At 44.6% G+C, this 18,870-nt stretch overlaps 1 protein-coding gene across 1 annotated transcript; it reads left to right on the forward strand.

The window, feature by feature from the left end:
* Window positions 1-5,029: 5,029 nt before the first annotated feature.
* Window positions 5,030-6,430, forward strand: LOC126622978 (uncharacterized). Its single transcript, XM_050291639.1, has 3 exons — window positions 5,030-5,248; window positions 5,377-5,800; window positions 6,222-6,430. The coding sequence occupies exons 1-3, from the start codon at window positions 5,030-5,032 to the stop codon at window positions 6,428-6,430; spliced, it is 852 nt and encodes a 283-aa protein (XP_050147596.1).
* Window positions 6,431-18,870: the final 12,440 nt, after the last annotated feature.

An 18,870-nucleotide genomic window follows, 5' to 3' on the forward strand; every position in this document is an offset into this window, starting at 1 on the left:
AGTGTGCCACAGGCGCAGAATCCCCTTAGCACTATGACACCTGAGTCCACGAGCGCGACTCGCTGAGAGAGAGAAATTAATCTCGGCGGTCAACTCCGTAGTTTAGAAATCCCTAACAGAAACACAGGCGTTCTCAATGAAGGGATAGTAGAGGAGTGTGACGAGGATGGTGGTGAAGGATCTGACCCACCAACGAGGTCGTTTCTCCGAAAGCGACTAGACGAGCAGTCTCAGTCAGTCGAGCAGACGTTCAGTCGAGGCATTGACAAGCTACATGACGCGATACTCAGTTCTAACGATCGACAAACCAGGCTACTCGAAATGCTGGTTGGTAAAGTTGGTGGCAGCAGGCCTTTCGATCTTCTCCAGCATTGTCCACCAGGAAACAACCCGGTACCGATTGTACCGGCCGAGCCTATTCCTGTTCCGCTCAAACCAATTAACTTGGAAAAAGGAGGAGGATCGAATAGTAGGTCAGACGGGACCGATCAGAGGATTGAAGCAACACCTGTTGATATGACCGAAGTTCAGCGGATGATCGACTCGGCCATGAAGAAAGGGCCGAAGTTTCCCAAGTTTATTCACCCGTACCCAGCTTACGTGGAAACGTTTGGATACCCGAAGGGTTTCAAGATCCCAGATTTTAGTCTTTTTTCCGGTGAATCGTCCCTGTCTTCGTTGGAGCACGTGGCTCGTTTCACCACGCAATGCGGAGATGTTAATAGTGATTTCCATAAGTTACGGCTGTTCAACTTTTCGTTGACCGGCTCGGCATTTGCCTGGTACATCAATCTCCCTCCTAATTCCGTCCAAAAATGGGAGGAGTTGGTCGAAAAATTCCACGAGCAGTTTTATCGGCCGGGGATGGAGATGTCAGTCTCTTCATTAGCACGGATGGCTCAAGCATCTGATAAATCACCAATGGATTATCTGACCAGGTTCAAATCAGCTAGGAACTGGTGCCGAGTGCCTTTACCTGAAGTCGAATTTGTTAGGCTTGCTTTGAACGGCCTTGACGTCGAATACAAAAAGAAATTCTTGGGGGCAAATTTTCGGGATATGTATGAATTAGCCCAACATGTCGAGCAATATGATTATTTGCTCCGCGAGGAAAAGACTTCGAAGACTCCAACTCGGGGAACGATTTACAAGAACCCTACTGTCAATTATGCATCAACCGAGGATGAATGCGTTAGTGTGGATGCGGCTGAGATAATGATAGATAAACCATACGTTTGCAAGGCATTGACTCAGGTTGATTCTAGAGAAGCCAAAAGTCGCTCGGCCACTGAAGGAACATTGAAACCGTCAAAGGTTTATACTTTTGATATTACCAAGGCTGACGCCATTTTTGACCAACTGTTATCAGCAAGAATCATCAAGCTTCGGCCTGGTCATAACATTCCTAAGGCCGAAGAGCTTAAAGGAAAGGTGTATTGCAAATACCACAATTCGAGCAAACATACGACAAACAATTGCGTTGTGTTTCGCGATAACGTCCAAAGCTGGATTGATAATGGCAAGTTGAAGTTTCCCGAGAAGAGGATGAGTGTTGATACTGATCCGTTCCCCACGGCAACAGTAAATATGGTCGACGCGTACCTACCCAAGGATAAAGGGAAAGGCAAGGCCGAAGTGGTTGAGACGCAGCGCCCGCGGAATCAGAATTTTCGGCCACGGTTCCTGGCCGATTTTCGGTCAAACAAACCACCTACGGCTTTAACGGGGCCTGCTATTGTCAAACCTATGATGGATTATATCACCGATGAAGACAGTGGGACGGCGGTTTTGTGCAGGAAATGTAGAACGAAGGTCGACAGTGAACTAGAGGAGAAGCCCGCTTCGCAGCCTGTGGCCGCAACTCGGCAAAAGGTGGCCAATGAAGGCCAACATCACGGGGTTTTTGGGAGGCTCGGTCCTAAAATACGGATGGAAGAGACACCCCCGGTCAGGCGGCGCCTTGATTTTGATGCTTCATTCTATGATAATGATTACTATAAGCGTAATTCTAGCAGTTCAGAATCATCGCGGAGCCAGAAGACCTTCAAGCCTCCCGAGCCTAGAGATCAGCGTTGGTATACATATCATTCTTCGAAGGGCGTCTACACCGCGTTGTCCAAATCTCAGAAACGCCGGCATCAACGAATAGATTGCATGGCTCGCCGACGAGCAGCCCAAGAAACTTCGGCCCCTAAGTGGCGGCCGAAGGACACAGTTGCCACTGATGATGAGCGACCACCTCCAGCAATTATGACAGAGTTGGCTCAGGGGAAACGGCAAGTCGATCAAGATGTCGAGACCATGTTTGAAGAAGCTGATAAACGGATCAAACTTCTCATTCGACCAGGGGAGATGAAGGCACACCTTGAACATTTCAGGCAAGAGGCCGAAAGCAAATTATCCCCGCCGGCTATACAAGAACCTTTGGTCAAAATTCGACGGAATTTGCATCCCCCGTTCCTTGGGGAGTCTTTGGAGTATATGCGAGAATTTCATAAGAAACATTCGGCCAACGATTTGTATGGTTTGCCGAATGCATGCCAGGACACCATTGATCTGGTCCTGACTTGTCCGGATGCTGAGCGGGTCATTCAGAAGACCTCATATCCAGGATTGAAAGCAAGGTTCCAGCACATACGAGAAGCTCGTGTCCTTGGATTCGAAGTCGATCCGTACACCGATATCAATGCAGCCGACCTTCCTTTCTCGTTGGACGACCTTCAGTATTTACGATATCACTTTGAAGTATTTTCGGCGGTTTCTCTCTTCGGCCTTACGACCGATGAAATCGCACGTATTGCCCGTCTGGATGCTTATCTCGACACTAGGGATGCTCGGCTACACTACCAGGAGCAGGTTCAAGTCTTGACCCCAAGTTCATTGTCAATCTCAACTTTACCTGAGGCGGTCACGCAGAACCAACAAGTGGCCGAAGCAGCTCTGCCGAGTGACGACATTGAAGAAGGGACAAAAGAATCTCGTTGTCCGACTTTGACGACAACTGAGTCCGTAGTGGCCGACCAACCGAACGAGGAGGGTCTTGACCAGATGGGCCCATCAGTCCTGGATAATATGGAAATCAGTATGGTCCATGTGTTACCTGCCGATTTTCAATCAAGCACGGCTCAACCAAATTTCCTTGATGGAGATGTGGTTGCCGATGAACCCGGCCATGTTGATTTCGTATCGATTGCTGAAGGCGAGTCAACAACAAAAGATGATAGTCTAAAGGCCGCTTTGGCCGAATTGTTCCCTCGTTCATCGTCGGCCAACCTTCACCATTTAAAGCCACTGTATGTGACGGCCCACATCGAGGGATATCCAGTGTCTAAAGTTTTTGTCGATTGTGGAGCTACCGTCAACATCATGCCTCTGAACATCATGAAGGCCTTACGCCGTTCGACTGACGAGCTTATTCCGTCAGGGATCACGATGAGTAGTTTCGTCGGCGACAAATCCCAAACCAAAGGTGTACTTCCGTTAACTGTGAATATTACCGGCCGCACCCACATGACCGCCTTTTTCGTGGTTGATTCCAAAATCGAGTATAATGCACTGCTCGGTCGAGATTGGATTCATCAAACCAGCTGTATTCCTTCCTCGTTGTACCAAGTGCTTGTCTTTTGGGACGGCAAATCGGTCACTGTTCATCCGGCCGATAGCCAGCCCTTCGAAGCTAACATGATTCAAGCACGGTATTATGATGATCACGTCGGCTACATCACTTTGCAAGGCTTTAATGAAGAGGGACGGCCGACTCGGATTTCGGTTCAGAAAGTTATCGAGGTTGGCGCCGAGACTGTCCAGCAGGATTCGGCGAGACTCGGATTAGCCAACTTCCTCCCCGAAGCTGATGTTTGACACCGATCGGGAAGCACGCAGGGCCGCAGTTTCATCTACTATGGAACGACTGCTGGCCCATTGGTACACGATATCTAAACAACCAAATTCGGGTGTCAACCTTGTCGAGCTTCTTGCTGAGGGAGATAATGGGCCTGTATTATCTTTTGATAAAATTTGAGCCGCCCCGGCCGAGCTCGAACATCATCGGCCCCTAGTTAAGGACCCTTTAGAAGAGATTAATGTTGGGACGGCCGATGACCCACGGATTTTGTTTATTAGCGCCTTACTTCCCCAACAACTGAAAGGCGAGTTTCGTACTTTGCTTACATAATTCAAAGATTGTTTTGCTTGGAGTTATCATGAAATGCCCGGCTTAGATCGTACTCTGGTCGAGCATGAATTACGCATTAAGCCCGGATTTAAACCTTTCCGTCAGCCACCTCGTCGATTCTCAACCGAAGTACAACTCAGTATCAAGGACGAACTAGTTCGGCTTTTGAAAGCCGGATTCATTCGGACAGCTCGATATGTCGAATGGTTGGCGAATATCGTTCCTGTATTAAAGAAAAATGGTGCACTGCGCATTTGCACCGATTTTCGAAATCTGAATCTGGCAACTCCCAAAGATGAGTACACAATGCCGATTTCAGATCTGTTAATTGATGCCGCGGCGAATCATGCGATCTTATCCTTTATGGATGGACATGCCGGGTACAACCAAATATTTATTACCGAAGCCGATGTGCACAAAACTGCTTTCCGTTGCCCAGGGGCACTCGGCACTTACGAATGGGTTGTCATGCCATTCGGCCTCAAGAATGCCGGCGCCACGTACCAACGGGCGATGAACACCATCTTCCATGATTTAATTGGTACCATCGTCGAAGTTTACATCGACGATGTTGTCGTCAAATCTAAACGTCGACAGACACATCTGGACGATCTTCGGCAGGCTTTCATCCGCATGCGTCGGCATAACCTCAAGATGAATCCTGCCAAGTGTGCCTTCGGTGTATCGGCCTGGAATTTTCTTGGTTTCCTCGTACATTACCGTGGGATTGAAGTCGATGAGAATAAGGCACACGCAATCATTACTGCCCCACCCCCAACGACGAAGAAACAGCTCTAGTCTTTACTCGGACAGATCAATTTTCTCCGCCGATTTATTGCCAACTCGGCAGGAAAAATGAAAGCGTTTTCCACACTCTTAAAACTCAAGGACTCAGATAAATTTGTGTGGAACGACGAGCATCAGGCGGCGTTTGCGCAAATTAAAGTTTCCCTCACGAACCCACCTGTCTTGGTTCCTCCCCGGCGCGGTAATCCTCTTAAGCTCTATATATCGGCGGCCGAAGAGTCCATCGGCTGCCTCCTCGCACAAGATAACGACGCCGGACGGGAACAGGCTATTTTTTATCTCAGCCGCAATCTCAGTCAACCAGAGATCAATTATCCAGCCGTCGAGAAGCTGTGCCTAGCCGTTTTTTCGCCGCTTCCAAGCTTCGGCATTATATGCTCCCATCGGTTACCCAGGTTATTGCACAGACCGACGTCATCCGCTACATGCTCACCCGACCGATCGTAAAGGGCCGCATTGGGAAATGGACCATGGCACTGTCCGAGTTTAGCTTGCAATATGTAGCTCAGAAAGCCGTCAAGGGCCAAGCATTGGCCGATTTCCTTGCTCAACATCCCTCCCCATACGGTTTTGGGGGCAACGACGTTGACATCGGCATGGTGCAGACGCGTGACAATCACTGGACGATGTACTTTGACGGCTCCAGTACGTCATCTTTGGCAGGTGTGGGAATTGTCATTCAATCCCCGAATCACGATCGCTGGTTCTTTTCACTTAAGTTGGACTTTGACTGCACCAACAATCAGGCCGAATATGAAGCCTTAATCGTCGGCCTTGGAATTCTCCATGACCTGCGGGCAACCCGCGCCCTCGTTCTCGGTGACTCCGAGCTTGTGATTAACCAACTTAATGGCTCCTTTCGTTGCATGAGTTGTACCCTGGCACCTTACCATATGGTCGCCAGCTATTTGGCCGAATCCTTTTACAGTATTACATTTCAACATATTTCCCGGTGTCATAATACCGACGCTGATGAATTGGCTCAAATTGCCTCCGGCGCACAACTCCTGGGGGGCAAACTAGGCCAAGAGATATCAGTGATACGACAGTTATACCCGGCCTTGGTTAACCAGCAAATCCTCCGACGGGACGACGTGATACGTACCAGGGTTATGTCCTTACCTTCGTTGTTAGATCGGCAGGACTCTGTCGAGGTTTGCACGACCGAGGTGATACCGGATGATTGGAGAGCACCTATTATGCAATACCTTGGCAATCCTAACGGGAAACATAATCGCAGGACACGGGTTCACGTTACGAACTATGTCATGTACCAGAACGAGTTATACCGAAAGGGTGAGGATGGTTTGTTATTGCTATGCCTCGGCCCCCAAGAGAGTGCTCGGGCGATCACAGAGGTTCATGAAGGGGTATGTGGAGCTCATCAATCCGGACGGAAAATGCGGTGGCTACTCCGACGACACGGCTATTTTTGGCCGAGAATACTGAAGGATTGTATCGAGTTTGCACGAGGATGCGTCCAGTGCCAAATCCATGGGCCTATACAAAGGGCCACGACCGAATCACTACATTCAGTCATTAAGCCATGGCCGTTTAGAGGATGGGCCATGGACGTAATCGGCAAAATCACGCCGACTTCTGGGGCTGCTAAGCATGCATGGATAATAGTCGCAACTGATTACTTTACTAAGTGGGTTGAAGCAAAATCATATGCCGAGTTAACATCTAAAGAAGTTTGCGATTTCGTGGAGGAGCACATTGTGACCCGGTTCGGTGTACCGGAGACGATCATAACCGACAATGGAACAATTTTCACAGCCGAAAGGTTTAAATAATACACGGCAAATTTGAAAATTCGGCTGGAACAGTCCACACCATATTATCCATAGGCGAATGGGTAGGCCGAGGCAAGCAATAAAGTGTTGATTGGCATCCTCGAAAAAATAATAAAAGAAAGGCCTGGCATGTGGCATTTGAAGTTGAACGAGGCATTATGGGCATACCGAATGTCGCCCCGGTCGGCGACTGCGACAACCCCGTACGCATTAACCTACGGGCACGATGCAGTGCTACCAGTCGAGTTGAGCATAAATTCGTTGCGGTTAATTGAACAAAGTAGTTTGTTTAGTGCCGAATATAATCAGTCCATGAGACAGGAACTAGAAGATTTGGAAGAAGCGCGACTTGACGCTTATAACTTATTGGTGGCACAAAAACAGATTGCCGAGCGAGCTTATAATCAAAAGGTACGACAGAAAACATTCGGCGAAGGTGAATTAGTGTGGCAAACGGTGTTGCCCGTAGGACTAAAAGATCCTAGGTTCGGCAAGTGGTCGCCAAATTGGGAAGGGCCGTTCATTGTGCATAAAGTATACGAAAAAAGGGCGTATCATCTTAAAGACCGAACCGGTGTAGTACACAGATTGCCGATCAATGGGAAGTTTTTAAAGAAATACTATCCGGTCACATGGGAAATGCGAGAATAAACAAGATTACTTCATTAAGATTGATAGAGCGTTTACAAAATGAGTAGGTCGATTGGTTTATATATCATTCAAGGCGAAGAGGGGAGAAGAGTGCTGAGCAGGGCCTTCAACTCCAGCCACCGCACGTCGGCCATGATAACTTCGGCCTGCCGATTCTTTTTGTCCAGCTTCAGTCGCTCGACCCGTTTTGTAGTTGCCGCATACTCAGTTAGGCGATCCTTGCCGCCTGACTTGAAGTCTTTAGCAAGATTGGAAGCAATGGCCGACCGACGCTTTGCTAGTTCGGCCATCTGACGGTCAAGCTCGGCTAGCGCCTCTCCTTTTGCCCGTAGATCGTCGATTTTCGGACGGAGGGTGTCTTGAACGGCCGTGGCGGCTTGCAGGTCCTGTTCGGCCTTTAGAGCGGTCTGGAAGATACTAAATGTCTCCCGAACACGCTCCAAGGCAGACGATGCCCGAACTATGGCATCGCCGCTCAGGCGACCGTCGGCTCCAAGGTCGTTCAGACAGGCGCCAAGCAGATCAAGACCGTTGCGCTCAAGTACTTGCGATGTTGAAAGCGACAAGACTTCTCGCAACTGGGTTAGGGCGCTTGGGTCGGCAGTTTCGGTCGTAGCGGCCGAAGGACCGGACTCTGCGGTTGTACTGGAGATGAGGGCTTTGAATTCAACCTCCCATGAAGCCTGCACATACAAACTAGGTTAAGTTTAAAAGAAGTCACGACAAGAATAGCAAGAAGGTTTCGTTTTTAACCTGCCGAGAGGAGACCTCGGCCATGTCTCCAGGATCGTTGCTCGAACCTAAAGAACTCAATGGCCGAGCCCAGTGTCTCAGATTGCTTCTCAGTTCACGCGGCCGATGGAGATTATCTACGTTTGATGGCCACGGAGGCGGCCAAGAAATATAGATAATACCTTTCGGCGCGTAGAATTGTCGGTGAAAAGAAGGTACAGGCACCTGACATTTAGTATTTTCCTTGTTTAGAATTCTAAAGCAGAAAAGCAATCAGGGAGAGAGTAAAAGGGACTTACGAAGGTCGAGGTAACCTCCTGTGGAGGGATATGGAAGCCCTGGTCTTGAGGATGAACGGGCGATTCCGCCGTCGCCTCGGGTTCCTCGAGCGGGCGTTTGCCACGGTCGGCTGTAGATGGGCCGACTGGAACAACCGTTTCGGAGGAGGCAGGGACATCCTAATCCTGGGAAGAAGCGAGGGGTTCGGCCACCGCCGTCGGCTCCTCGACTGGGCGCTTTCCACGATCAGTCGTTGAGGGGCCGGCTTGAACCACCATCTCTGACCTTGGGGGAGGTTGCCGACGAGAGTGAGGGCGATCTGCCAGCAGGACCTTGTTGCTCCCCTCACTCTCTTCCAGGATGAAGACCGAGGGTTTTGGATTTTCAGGGGCTGCTCCCTTGGTCGCAGAGACCACCTTTTTTGGAATGGGTGCCTCCTCGACGGAGGGAGGCACAACTGGTGTACTAGCCCCAGAGACAGGTCGCGGTCGAACTGTCTCTGCGGCCGGGGCGGATTGTTTCTCGACCGAGGGTTGAACAACGGCAGGAGAAGGGGAAACACTGGGAGTTGTCGCCCCTGTAGTTTGACTGGGGATGACATGGATCTCCCGTGCGCCCTTCTTTGCCAGTTGTTTTACCCGTTTGGCAGGCGGCGGAGGTTCGACGGCCGGCTCGGCCTCTTGGCGAGGTCGTTTGGTTGGCACGGCCCGCACAGCAGCTTTATCCCTTTTAACCAGGGCCAATTTTTTCTCGACCGTGGCCGCGGCAACAGCTTCCGTTTTTCTCGAATGCCGATTACCTGAGAAGATAAGAACAATTCAGTAAGGCAAATCAATATGCAAGGTTGGAAGGAACCGGTGATAAATGAAAATTACCTTGAGTTTGGGGAGCCGAGGCCTTCTTCGGACGGTCACCGAAGAGTTTGTTTAGCACCTCCTCGACCGGAGCACCAAAGAACTCCTGGATGTAATTTTCCCACCATTCACCGAAGGTGTCAGTGCAATGGGTTTCGGGGGTGGCCGGTCGAAGGCGGAATTTTTGACAACACTCTTGGAACTCCCTCACGGCAGTATTACATTCCTTCTCCGAGGAACGAGGTTCACGTCCACGGCTTAGGATCGTTCGGGAGGAGAGAAGGGGGACGGGGCAGCCCTGAAGATAGCCGAGTTGTCGGGCAAGGAAGTTCGGATGATATACTTCCCAACCCGACCGTTTCCCGTCACAGCCGAGAGGGAGGTCGCGAACAAGCACAAACGACCCCCAGGTCTGACGAAGATCAGCGTCCTCATCTGCGCCCCATGTAGAGGTAGGCAGCCTGATGAAGGAATGATAGTCTCGACGACGACATATCAGGAACTCGTCGTTGGAGAAGTCGTCAAGAGCGAAGAGGTACCGAAATACCTATTCGGCTTGATGGGGAGGTATCGGTCGAGAGGCCAGCTGAGGTCCAAGCGCCTCCGTTGGTGTGAAGTCAGCTATGGCCGGCCGAAGGGAGGCAAAGTACACTTGTAACCAGAGCTGGAAGACCCAGAGGGGACCATTCTGGTGTGGGTCGACCTTGTGGAGGGTTGCTTCGGCCAGGCAACGGAAGAGTTGGGCGAGAATGTTGGAACTCAGTGCCAGGACGTGACCACTGGCCAGGGCTTCAGCTACCGGCATGTTCTCGACCAAACACTTGTTTGACTTGGTACAACAAATGTATTTGTTGTACCAATAGAAGAGGAAGGCTTCATGCTCTCATTCTCGCAGGTCCTCCTTCGACGGGATGTGACCATCACGGCTCAGGGTCTCGAAGGCTCGACGGTCGAAAAGTGTTTTCAGATCGATATTCGACGGGTGCCGAGAGAGAGTCGCGTCGACAGGGATCCCGGTTGCCGAAGTCCCTAGAATGGCGGTGATATCCAGGATGGTGGGACCAATGGGACCAAGAGGAAGAACCATTGTGTTGGTGGCCGAGCACCAGAAGCACAGAGCGGCTAGGAGAAGCTCCTTGTCGAGGACGACATCCATGGACGAGAGTAGGATGGCGTCGTAGATGCCGAGGGCCTTCCATTGATCGCCGAAGAGCCGTTCCATTCGAACGACCCAGGCTGCCCAGCCAGGAGCCCTGGGGTTTCGCCGCGTCCCATCGCGACCATTCAAACCCTTGAAGCAAGGGTGTTAGGCAGTGCTCCTGAAGAAGGCCGGTGATGGTCGGCGGTATTGCAGCCTTGAAGAGAAGACCCAGGATCTGGTGTTGAGTGCTCATGTCATTTTCAAACCGTATAGTCTTGATCGAGCTCTGATCAAGAATCTTCTGATGCGGTCATATTCCTTGGAAAGCTTGGAGATGAAGGACGCCATTATAAGAAAGAATCACGGCGTAAAAAGATTTTCTGGGTTGGGGGTTTGAAGACGAAGACTTGGAATAGAGGAATGCACTAGAAAGCAATGGCAAGGGATTTCAGAAAATTTTGGGAGCGTAAAGTACAAATAAGAGAATTTCGGTATTTATAGGGTTGTGGAGGGAAGAGCAATCGTTCGAAATTCAAAACAAAGGGCAAAATCGACCGGAGGAATCGTTGATCATGATGAACATTTGGGAAATGTGATTGAGCAGACCGACGGTTTTAGGTTTTGGGGGGCGCACGATCGCGTGTGACGGCGAAATTAATGACGAAAGACGTTTCGACACCTGCATGATGACAGGTGGACTCGCGGATTGAGGTAGTGGCTCGCGGATTGAGGTAGTGGTTAAGTTCAGCCATAAGGTCATGATGGCACGACGGTTCAGGCTGCCGCACGCCTTAGACGTCATTATTGGGGATTGGCCATGTTAGAAGACGCCACGTGGCGAGTGGTTTAGCAGGATCAAGATCGTGCGATCGTGTTCAATAAATGCGCCTTGAAACTCGGGTATTAGGATTCTGAGTGGTAGATTCGCTTCTTCAAGGCCGAAACTCGCCCGAAGGTTTCAGGCCGAGGACCTCGGAAGCGAGGGGGCAATGTTTGGGCCCAAAATAATAGTTTGGGCCCAAAATAATAGTTTGGGCCGAGGGTAGAATCACTCTCGGCCCGAGAAGCCGTGCGGCGAAAGGGTCATGGAGCGTTCAGCTCATGGGCTTCCAAGCCTAAGTCGGTTAAATCAGAACGCAAGTCGAGTCTTAGTACAATAGGGACTCTCGACGAGATCAATAATCTAGAAAGCGAATCCGGCTCAGTTAAGGACTAGATTCGTAGTCCTAGCAGAGATAGGACTGATCGAGGGGATGTTAATCCGGAGAATGAAACCTAGTCCGAATAGGATTGGAACTCGGGCTCGATGTTCTGCTATTATAAATACAAGACATTCAGCAACAGAGAGACCCCTGCAAATCAATACAAAATTGCCATGCGCAAACTCTCACAACTTGTGATTTTTCTTTTTCCTTTTCGCTGACACATCTTCCATTGGCATCAACAGCACTGTGGAAGCAACCGGTGATATCTTAAGTCGGCATAGATAGCTCTGTCACCGTAGAGTCAGTCGGTCTCGCAGTATCTTCCGTTGGCATCAACAGCACTGCGGCGAGAACGGTTGATTGCCTATCCAAGTCTCAGTCGAGAAGGGTTCTAAATCCTTATTGGTCGAGGTCATCTCATCAGCTTTCTCGGCGAAGTGAGGTGTTACAGTTATTACATTCGGCACATTGAAAGCCGAATTTGATATTGAACTTCGTAAGAATAGTAACCTTGTCTTCAGGTTCGAGAGCCCAAGAGGCGGAGACGTGTTCCTTTCTCGGCCGCAATCACAAGACGCAGAAGTCAGTAGCGCGACCCAACGCAACATCAACAAATTTACTCCTCGGCCGAGCTCGGCGGACGAGTTGGCACGCCCCGCATTCACCGAATGACGTAGTTAGCTCAGTAATTACTCGGCCTGCGCGCCACGTAGGCTTTGTAGTTTCTAGGGTCAACAGAACCATATATGAAAAGGAAATCAATATCCAACCAGAATCGTTGATAGTTTACTATATCAAGAAAGAAAATTAATATAAAAACCATATATGAAAAGAAAATCAATATCGAAAATCAAAATCATTGATAATTTACTGTATCAAAAAAGAAAATCAATATTAAGAATCATACATGAAAATAAATCAATATCGAAAACCAAAATCGTCGATAATTTACTATATCAAGAAAGAAAATTGATATATATCAAGAAAGAGAATCATATATGGAAAAAATCAATATTGAAAACCAAAAACGTTGATAATTTTCCTTTAACTTTCTTTTAATTGAGCCACAAGTAACTCAACAAAAAGTTCTGCTGATCTCTAATTAATCCCTTTATGTCATAAACTGATTAATTAATCAAGATATCGCTATCAAAACAAAAGTTGATAATTCCTTTCCAAAGATTTTCATTTCACCAGTTTATGATAGAAACTTAATAGTTAGAAGAGCCGGCTAATTAGAACCAGTGAGTATGTATTCAGTTTTAATAATCCAAATGACAATTAAAGTAAACACGAAAACGATAATAAATTTTATGTTGTACTGAAACATTGACGCGTTATATCCCTAATATCAGGTGTTATAATAAATTTTACATCCATTAACTCATATTACAACACATAAATTGGTTCTACAGAACCTAATTACTCTAATTAGGGCAAATTCTTAGAGTGGTGCACTAAAGACTGACTGACAAAGTCAAAGCGACGGGCAGGGTCGAAGTACCAGTCAAGCTGCGGTATGTACGTGTTGAACGGGTGTAAAAACACCAGGTCCGTTGAGCCACTCAGGCATCGTACATTTGTGATTGCTTGATGCTTCCTCCGACTCGGCCTCGCACGAAACGATTCGTTGGCACTACCTCCACGGAGGCGTATTGGAAGAAACAAAGGGATCGGTTGGGGTTAGGTACGGTTGGGACCCACAACAGTTGCGTAGCGAGATATTTTTAAGTGTAATCCGCATACATGATGGTATACCACGTGTCGTTATATAAATGGTATGATATGAGTGTTAAAAAGTTAATAATTTAAAAAAATATTTTACATTAAGAGAAGGGAGGATTCGGCTAAGCTACACAATGGACAACCTAATGTGGTATCGAATTTACCATCTACGAAATTCGAACCTAAAACCTCACTTACAAGTGAAAAGAAATAGTACCAGGCCATAATACTAAGTAGCATTAAATTATTAGGTTAACTTCGATAATTATATGATTAACGGAAAATGATAACATGTTTAAGACGATCTTTGTAGAATTATTTGTAGTTATATGCGTATACATGTCTAGTATGTGTTCTTTATACAGCCAAGCTTAACTGGTAGTTTGTAAATACATAACATTTGCGTAGCCCTAAGATTTTGGGGCTCGGTGCGAGACTCAAACAGAAAACCTTCTAAGGTCCAAACTTTTAGTTGTTATATTTTTTTTTATTGTGTGTAGATTAATACAATGGCAAAGAAATAAATAAAAGGCCAAAAAAATTTCGTGATCCTTATGGTGATACCCTACTTTTAAATAGACCCCTGTGGTGAAAACACTATTAATTGTAGGGATGTGATATTCACACACGCCTTTTTACTTCTCTCACACTCTTTTAATTTTCGGTCGTTGGATTGGATGAATTGAAGGAGATCAAATGATAGAAATTAACAAGGGATGTGGGGAAAGTAAAAAGGGGAGTGTGGATAGCACACCCCTTAATTGTAATCTTGTGGTGAAATTTGTTATCAATCATAGTCCAAATTGGATTTTTCCTCATTCTTCTGTCATTTGTAGGGGCAAAATTGTTATATTCGTTTTTATTGATTCCATCAATCAATCATAAAGCGCCATATGGACATAAAAATTTTTATTTTTAAAAATGTGGGAGCTACAATAAAAGAATAAATAAACAATAAAATTACAAGATTCATATTATCAGACTTTCTCATTTCAAGAGAGCCAAGAGTCCAAATTCAAGATTTAAAAAATCACAAAGTACCTCGCTGCGTTTAGGTTAGAATATAAGTTCTTATGCAAACATTGAATTTAGTTTCATTTTAAGAAGAATAGTGGTGGATGGGATGGCTAGGGTTATGTGAGAGAGAGAAGGGGGAAAGTTATGGGTGATCGTTGTGGCTGTGGCTGACAAGGGTAGGGATTGGGGAGGGATTTTTTTTTCTTCTATTTTTGTTGATTATAAAAAAATGGAATTACCAAAAAGAAAATAAAAAAGAATGGAATGACCTTTTTACCCCTGCATGTGGATGAGATTTTGACAAAAAAATCAATTTGGACTACGATTGATAATGAACTTCACCACAGGGTTAAGATTAACACTTTTTTCAGCATAGGGGTCGATTTAAAAGCACTGTTCTAAAAATCCCCGCCTAGCTCCGCCTAGGCCCTGCCTAGGCACTAGGCCTCAGCCCACCGCCCCGATTAATGCCTAGGCCCCAGCCCACCGCCCTGATTAATGCCTAGGCCCCAGCCCACCGCCTAGACCACCTAGGCACCCGCCTAGCCCGCCTAGGCACCCGCCTAGACCCGCCTAGGTTGCAACTCACTTAGACAGAAAATACATAACTTTCATTTTGCATTTTGTTTTTTTCCAATAAATTGTAAGAGACTTGTTGCATACTTGAATGAACAAACATTATATCCTTATTTCACATGTTTTCATTATGTTCCAATACTTCATGATATATATGCATTGTATTTTGTAGTTTATGATGAAATTATATATATTTCAAGTAGAAGCATACACTTATTTACATAAAATATGATAGATTTACTTAAATCCGCCTAGTCCGCCTAGGCGTCCGCCTAGCCGCCTAGGCCCTAGGCCCCAACCCACTGCCCGACTAGTGCCTAGCGATTTTTAGAACCTTGTTTAAAAGTAATGTCTTACCACAGGGATCATGAAAAAAATTTAGCCTAAATAAAAATAGCATGGCGTGGTCTAGGTACCTACATGCATTTCCTATGTTTTTGGGTTCAATACGCCTTGCTTTTTTTTTTTTTTTTGAACAAACGATATTATTAACATTAAGGAAGAAAGGATGGGTTTAGCCTCACAATGAGCTTGCAATAATGTGGTTCAAATTTGTTTTTGACGAAAATCGAACCTAAATCCTCTCACTTACAAGTAAAAAAGAATACTATTAAACTGTAGTACTAAGTGGCCGAAACGTCTTGCTTTTAAATACAATTTTTTTTAAAGTAAATATAAAAGGATGTGCCCTAGGAGGTACTTGAACCCAATTGAAGTTACAAAGATTAAAAGAAAAACTAATGAAAATAGTTTAAAAACTTTGAGTTTTAACTATAAGGACAAAATAAAGGATAAAGTGAATAGTACCATGATTAACTTTTTAGTGTAAAAATATGATTTTTCCGTTAAAGTGAACAGTACCATAAGTTTTTCGTTAAATTCCCAATATAAAAAGCATGAAAACACTTACACTAAGAACTTAATTTGATTAATTGATGCTCCTTTAGGCATATACTTTATAAAGACGTAAAATAATATAATAAATTGGGAGCCTTCCGAATAAGGAGCTTTGCGCGGTGGCACAACCTCAGAGCCGACTCACTTGCGTATAGCATATAGCATATTCATATGCGTGTTGCATGTTGATGTCAAGTACTATTATTTTGCGTTATCATAATATTGATGCCAATCATTTGAAATTACATGTAACAGTGGTTAATTATCTCAAAATAATAGTGATGAACACCAATTAAGATTTATAGTAAGGGAATAGGAAACTGCGTGTGAACATTGAAGTCCTGGTTCAAAGTAGTTTAGAGTCTTTAGACCACTGTTGTTAATCAGTATATATTGTTTGTTATTATTTAGCTGACGTATATACATACATATGCCTGAAGTGATGGTTTATAATAATATATATATACACACAGAGGATCATGAGCAGGCATAGTCAACGCACGCATTCACAATTAACGGTGAGTTTCAGCTGAAGGAATCGGCAAGACTTGACAATGCGTCGGTCTATATATTCTGAAGACAATCATATTTGTACAGATGGAGTGAGATTTAAAAAAGAAAGGGGGAAGTGGAGTTTCTTTCTTCCAAATAAAAGTAAATAATAAATAAATGTTCAATGCCAAACGTTGTATATATAGGTCTAATATGTACGGAAATATTGAATTGAATATATGACGATATGAGACTGGTATTCTCTGCAAAAGTCAAAAATGAACATATTCTGTTGATGGACTTTGTATATAGCGATAGCGTGTCTGTCTTGCCTTCCTTTTTGTTTTGAATCTGTAATTTTCTAGTTTCTTCTCTTCTGTAGTGATGTCTATGCTACACGATGCGATGACTTTTCCCCTCCAGCCAGCCGATTCCAGATTGTACGCCGTAAAATCCACCTGCGTATGGGCAAAAATAAATATTAATTTTAGCTGCCATTCATGCAGTAGAGAATTTCACAAAGTACAAACCCTAAATATTAATAACTTGCGTCTTAAGCAGATGGCAAAGAAAAATAGAAGAGATCTTTCGTCGAAGATGGAAGTGATTTTCACAATCCTTAATCAAAGTATAGCAAGTTATACACTCTTACAATATTCAAAATGAGATTAGCACTAGGCTCAAACGAATCATAAAGATTAGCTCAAATATTGTGTTTAATTAAGATTTTAATTTGAGCTCCAGAAGAGATAGAGGAATCAAAAACAAAATAGAAGGAAGAAATAGTTGTTTCTATAAAGGGGAGATCGACATGACCTGAGCTATCTGGGAGTGGAGTCGGCTAGGAAACAAAACTAAAACTCACCTATAGTATTTACTTTCCTGAACTAATTATAGGGATGAAGACCAAAAAACAAACGGGGAAAGTATGTTCCTTTTTATTGTAAAATAAAATAACAATAATTACAAGATCCTTCAAAGACAATGACTTGCTTCATCGATCAATAAATTCAATAAACACACCGTGGATAATCTTGGCACCTATGTTCAGTATTTTCTATGTTTTATGAAGATCCGTATCAAGCTGGACTAACTCAAAAGTAGTTATGTACCCTGGTCTAGTCTGGTGTGTGTTCTAATTTCCAATTACCAAATAAAGAGCATGGAATCGAATTACAAAAACGACACAATGTCATACTATATAAAATGCATGCCAAACAAAAATGAATGTTTTTCCGTTGGGATCCATTCCTTGGCAGCGTCAGCTGTCATTTTTTATTGGCTATTAATTAAATAGGAATGTGGTTTTCAAAGCTTTGTTTAACTTGAACCCGAGTTGAACGAGCAACATGTACCAAGTTCTTTATCAGCGGCGCCGTCCCTCCTCTCTAATTTATAACTTTAGTCGTATACCGTACTCAGTATTTGATGTTGCTTTTGTATCAATATTTATATACAACAAGTCTTTATTAACATTCTATTCACTTTTGCCTCTTGATTCTTTTTTTATTTATTCAATGTAACGGTTAGATGTAAAATAAAAGTATATGGGTAGAAAAAAATGCCAGATGAATTATATACATATAAAATGAGAATATTAAATGTTGAGTGTGCAACAAAATCGAGGGGTTTTCACAATATTAATTTTTAGTCTCGCTTTAGATTGTGAACTTGCTGAGGGACCACTCAACTAATCTCTCTCTGGTTGGTCAGATTATTGAGGACATCAAAGCGCTGCTTCCTACAATCATTGAGGCTTCTTTTACTCATTTTCCGTTGCCAAGCTAACGAAATTGCCTACAAACTTGTTGGATACAGTCTTACAGTTAATCATGATTGTATTTGGATTGAATCCCCTCCGGACTTAACTCTAGATGTTCTCATCGAGGATGCTCCTCTGCCATAATTGGCCTTTGTAATGATCTTTTGCTCATGAAGATGAATCAACTATCGTTTCATTAAGTCATTCAGTGTTATGATTTAATGGTATTCCTCTTCAATTGAAAGTGAGAGATATTGGATTCGAATATCGTGGATGGTGAATTCGATATCAAATTAGGCTGTCCATTGTGTAGCTTAGCCGAACTCTCTCTCATCTTAGCATAAAAATATCAATGTACTAAAAAAACGAACATTTTATTAAAAAAAAGAGAAAATATAAGTGGAAACTTTCCCATTTTACTAAATTATATTTTATAGAAGAATTATGAAAATAAACAATGACGATATTAGTGATGCATGCATAATCCTAGGCTCCTACCTATCAATCTTTTTTCCTTGGTGGAGTAGGTGAGATTAAAGACTAGTTAATAGACGATATTATCTTGGTTAAGCTGACATTAACAGCTTTATTGTATAATAGAGCTATGACACATTCAATGAGGAGGATGACTTGAGCGTATAGGTAAGCAGTCTAAATTTCAACCATATACTAAAGAGCTTTGTGAGTTTTCTTACGAAGATTACTCTTTCCATATATAATAATTAAGTACTCAGCAACCTATTAGTAATGTCCATATATACT

This window comes from Malus sylvestris, chromosome 5 (assembly GCF_916048215.2).
Source record: "Malus sylvestris chromosome 5, drMalSylv7.2, whole genome shotgun sequence".
Taxonomy (NCBI): Eukaryota; Viridiplantae; Streptophyta; class Magnoliopsida; order Rosales; family Rosaceae; genus Malus; species Malus sylvestris.